Source organism: Chanos chanos, chromosome 10 (genome assembly GCF_902362185.1).
Source record: "Chanos chanos chromosome 10, fChaCha1.1, whole genome shotgun sequence".
NCBI lineage: Eukaryota > Metazoa > Chordata > Actinopteri > Gonorynchiformes > Chanidae > Chanos > Chanos chanos.
In genome coordinates, this window is record NC_044504.1 from 1700001 (window position 1) to 1705000 (window position 5000).

Sequence of the window (5000 nt, forward strand, 5' to 3'; positions counted from 1 at the left end):
ACCTCAGCATGCCTCATACTGAGGTCTTTTTTTGGATTAAAAAAACCCTCTTAGTTTTTTTTTTTAATCACTAGTAGGTGTGTATGTGTGTGTGTGTGAGTGTGTGTGTGTGAGTGTGTGTGTGTGTGTGTGAGTGTATGTGTGTGAGTGTATGTGTGTGAGTGTATGTGTGTGAGTGTATGTGCGTGTGTGTGTGTGTATGTGCGTGTGTGTGTGTGTGTGTGTGTGTGTGCGTGCGTGTATGTGTGTGTGCGTGTATGTGTATGTGTATGTGTGTGAGTGTGTATGTGTGTATGTGTGTGTATCTGTTATTGCACCATCTAGCTTAATTTTGCACGGCATCATTTTTTGTGGCGATTCTTGTGCCTTTGGTGTCTGCTATAAAGTAAATTGCTTATTATCTCGCTGGCTGTGCAGTCCAGCTCACGATCGAGAAAACAGTGAAACATGGCCTTGGCAACAATTAAGCTTGTAGCCACATCAGAGTTTTAGAGAATTATTCCCCGAAAACGCGGAGGGACGCAGAGCAACGTGGAGGACGTTGCCAGCCATCTCCGGAAGGTTCCGCAGTCTCCTGAGATCTCATTAGGGCCCCTCTGTCTCGACCCGTTTTTCACCGACGATGCACTTCCTCCCCGGCGTTAAGAGAGGAAGATGAAGCTCCTGGCTTCCTCACTAATAACTGAGAGAGTGAGCATCACGCTAACCTCTCCAGCTCGTTAATGGGCAGTCCTCGCGTTTTAATCTGCCTTCACGCTGAAGGGGGACGAACAACGCCTCTGTGTTTTTAACGAGAGGAGTGGAAGGCAGACTCTGTTAGCTCACGCCGATAAGACTCAAAGCCACCAAGAGCCGTGGACATTTTGTGTTCAGCCACACTTAAGACATGAAGCCCCTTGCCGAAAGAAAGAAAACTTTCCTGTTTTATTCGTTTTATAAAAAAAAAAACAAAAAACAAAAAAAACCCTCCATCCAGCACGTCTAGTGAGGCCTGGTGTTCTGCCAAAACAGTTAAGCCCATAACAGTCTCCAGTCTAGACGCGCACTGGAGTCTGTAGACCTAATGTTCAGGTTTATCTCACTGTTGTGCGGAATTCAAGTACAAACATATTTGTATTAGGTTTGTGTAATTAAGCGTATTGTCTAAATGTGAAATTTCAGCCTTTTAAATTTGCCCTGTACGAAAAACATAGTATTCTGTGGCTCTGTTTAATTACAAACTGACCAGCTCACCATTTATTGAAGAGTCATGTAAGAGTAACTATCCTCCCACTGACATGTTAGAGTAGCTCTGTTCTACAGTCATGTCAGAGAAACTGGCCTTCCCCCTCACAGTCATGTTGGTGTAATTCTCTTCTCCTCTCACAGTCATGTTGGAGTAACTCTCCTCAGTCAGGCTGGAGTAGCTGACCTCTCCTTTTACACTCGCCATAGGAATTAATTAACAAACTCTGTGGACTGATGGAGACCTAAAGACTTGCCGACCGATTTGATAGAGAAACAATTAGGCCGTTAGGTGGGGGGGGGGCAGGTTAAGGAAGGGAATAAATGGAGTGGTAAGTGTTCGTGGAGAGACGCTGATGACTTGCCTGTGAGTGATTGATAACCTTCCCGTCGGCGCTGGCCCGCTCATTTTGCGGCGGTCCGCGGGCCCTTTTTGTCCGTGTCCGATCGGGAATAAATCAAAAAACCGTGTGGCGGAGGAAGACGGATATGTCCGTGTCTGTTCCACTTCCCCTCCGAACGCGGCTGATTTATGCCACCTGTCCCCCTCAGCCACTCGCTCAGACGTGAAGTTATTTAAATGCTGCCTATTATTTTTCCTCCTATTGTTTCCAGCTCAAATAAATCTGACAAGGTAGGTCTGTGTGGATGTCTGGAGGAAACAACAAACGATATGTGAGGAAGATATTACTGTTGTTAGGGTTTTTTTTTTTTTGAATGAGCGCTCTTTTGTGAGCTGTGCTGGGACAGGTGGGGGAGTGGAGGAACTGATCCATTTGTTTGGCTTTTTTCCCCACAGGCCACGCTCTCAAACCCCAAGTCTCCTCCATATTCACCTCTTTCCTGGAGAGATTGAAAAAGTTCTACATCACAAAGGTAAGACCGGAGGCTGCGGAGCGGGTCTGTCTTTTGTCACGTTTGTCTGGGCTAAGATTTCCGACGCTTTTCTGCTCTGTCTGCCCCCCAGTTCAAAGGCTTTGATCCCCAGCACTTGTGTGTTGCCACCCTGCTGTTTGAGGGAGATCGTGAAAAAGTCCTGCAGCACGAGAAGCAGGTTTACGACATCGCCGCCACGTTCGGGTAAGAAGAGACGCTTCATTAGAGCGGGTCCCGCAGCACTTCCCGAAACCTCTCACTTAAACGGTCGGCGAGGAATTTGGGCCCGGGAATCTGTTCAGCCTCGCCGTGATAATATCTGTGGGGTGTATTTTTGGGGGTGGGGGTTGGTGTACACGGCGGTTGTTACCAAAAATCCCGTTTTGGGATGGCATACGCTTTTTGAATGACGGTTTTTGACGATTTTCTTGTGTATGTGTTTTTCTCCTGTGCTGATAAGAGTAGTGTCACTCTGGTCTCAGTGTGAGACACAGCGGGTCCATTGCTCAGTGAGGACCATGCTGGCGCGTGTCTGTCTTCTGGCGCTGAATGGACAGAGGTGACTGTCCCTGTAATGCAGGGATGTTTATAAGCATATTAGAGAGAGAGGGACGGAGAGAAAGAGAGAGGAACGGAGAGAGAGAGAGAGAGAAAGAGAGAGGGACGGAGAGAGAGAGAGAGAGAGGGACGGAGAGAGAGAGAGAGGGACGGAGAGAGAGAGAGAGGGACGGAGAGAGAGAGGGACGGAGAGAGAGAGGGACGGAGAGAGGGACGGAGAGAGAGAGAGAGAGGGACAGAGAGAGAGAGAGAGAGAGAGAGAGAGAGAGAGAGAGGGACGGGGAGAGAGAGAGAGAGAGAGAGAGAGGGACGGGGAGAGAGAGAGAGAGAGAGAGAGAGGGACAGAGAGAGAGAGAGAGAGAGGGACAGAGAGAGAGAGTGGGTGGTAGAGGGGCGGAGCGCTGTGTGTGTGTGGAGAAACGGTCAGGACTTTAAACTGGCGTGTGATGGATCACCTGTGGCTGTGGCGTTGTCAGGCGGGGTTTGTTGGAGTTCGGGGAGGGTGGGGACGGGGTGGAGGACGTCTCACTCTGTGAAGAGTCTGAGTAATGGTCTGAGGGGGGTGGGTGGCGTTTCGACTACCTCTGATTGATTGCTGGGCAGATCAATGGGAGCCCTGGTGGAAATAAGTTATCCATCAAGTAGCGAGGATGCTAACACTCTCCTGACAGAACACAGAGGCGCTGTGTGAGTGAGTGTGTGTGTTTGTTTCATACTTGCCCAGTTTGGGTCCAAACTTGTGTATTGTAGGAGTTCCAGTTTCAGCCCAGGGGTACTTGAACTTTTCTTTTTGACTCAAAGAAGATAAGTGTGTGTGGGGGGTACACACACACACGCACACACACGCATGCATGCATGCACACACACACGGCATTGCTAACACACACTCCCAGTCTCACTGCCTCTATCTCTGGCCTGAGCTCTGTGCTGGGGCCCTTGCAGTAAGACTGAGCATTCAACCAACCAAGCCAGGGTCCTCAGAGGTCACGAGGGTCGAGGACCTTTGACCCAGGCCATGACCTGTGCGGTTTTGAATGTTTGGCCTCTGTCCCATAGACAAGATGTTTCTCTTTTTTATCTTCATCTTCATTTCCAATTCATCATCATCATCGCTCTTTTTTTCCAAGTGTGAAATAATGCATTTGATTGATATTTGGGGGGATCCATTCCTTGGCTCGTTAGGGAAACGGCTTAATCAATAGAGTGATTGGTTTTCTTTTCCCTTTCTAACGAGTTTGGTTTGTGCTGATTGGGTTTTGGGTGGTAATGAAATATTTGATTAGCTGTTGTTGCTGATGGATGTTTTTGGCTCTGGTGGGAATGGGTGAATCGATGTGGGAATTGTGCTGGTTGGAATGTGGCCGGCTGTCCCCCACTGCACAGCTGTGTAGTGGAGAGCGTGTTTAGCGTATGAAAAGAGGCAGTTAAAGATGAACTCCTGTCTTTTGGTCCTGTCTTTCAGTCCTGTCTTTCAGTCCTGTCTTTTGGTGCTGTCTTTCAGTGGACTGTCTTTTGGTCCTGTCTTTCAGTCCTGTCTTTTGGTCCTGTCTTTCAGTGGACTGCCGGGGGGAGAGGACAACGGTCACAGGGGCTACATGCTAACGTTTGTCATCGCGTATCTCCGGGTAGGTCCTGGACATACACGCACACACACGCGCACACACACACACACATCGCTTATCTCCGGGTAGGTCTTGGACACACACGCACACACACATATGCTCATATACACTCACATTGACACGTGCTTACACTTACACACACACACACACACACGCACACACTCACACTCACACTCACAAACACACACACACACACTCGCACTCGCACTCACACTGACACACACATAAACTCAAACAAAAAGAAGATGAAAAAAGATAGGACATTGATTTCATAAAGAAAGCAGTTCCTTGTTCCCTGGTTGTTTCTCTAAGAAGCAGTGTCGGAATCTGTGAGTGAGAACTGTCTGTGGTCAGAATCTACTGTTTGTTTCTGACTTCTGATTCAGATATAGAATAGCATTCTGTCTGCACTGATTCAGATACAAAGTCACATTCTGTCTGCACTGATTCAGATACAGAGTAACATTCTGTCTGCACTGATTCAGATACAGAGTAACATTCTGTCTGCACTGATTCAGATACAAAGTCACATTCTGTCTGCACTGATTCAGATACAAAGTAACATTCTGTCTGCAGTGAAATCTAATCAAAGCCATCTCTGCAAGTCGGTCCTGAAGTCAGCTTGGGGAAGCCTCATTCTCATGCTTATGTGTGGGTTTTTGTGTGTGTGTGTGTGTGTGTGTATGTGTGTGTATGTGTGTGTATGTGTGTGTGCAGGAT

At 47.9% G+C, this 5000-nt stretch overlaps 1 protein-coding gene across 1 annotated transcript in view; it reads left to right on the plus strand.

Annotated features, from left to right (window-relative positions):
• agps (alkylglycerone phosphate synthase) overlaps positions 1-5000 on the plus strand; it is a 32812-nt gene that overhangs the window by 18000 nt on the left and 9812 nt on the right. Inside the window, exons 13-16 of the mRNA XM_030786382.1 lie at positions 2024-2100; positions 2192-2304; positions 4214-4283; positions 4998-5000. The exon at positions 4998-5000 is cut by the window's right edge and continues 59 nt beyond it. Coding sequence (XP_030642242.1) covers positions 2024-2100; positions 2192-2304; positions 4214-4283; positions 4998-5000 — 263 coding nt within the window. The remainder of the gene's footprint in view (positions 1-2023; positions 2101-2191; positions 2305-4213; positions 4284-4997) is intronic.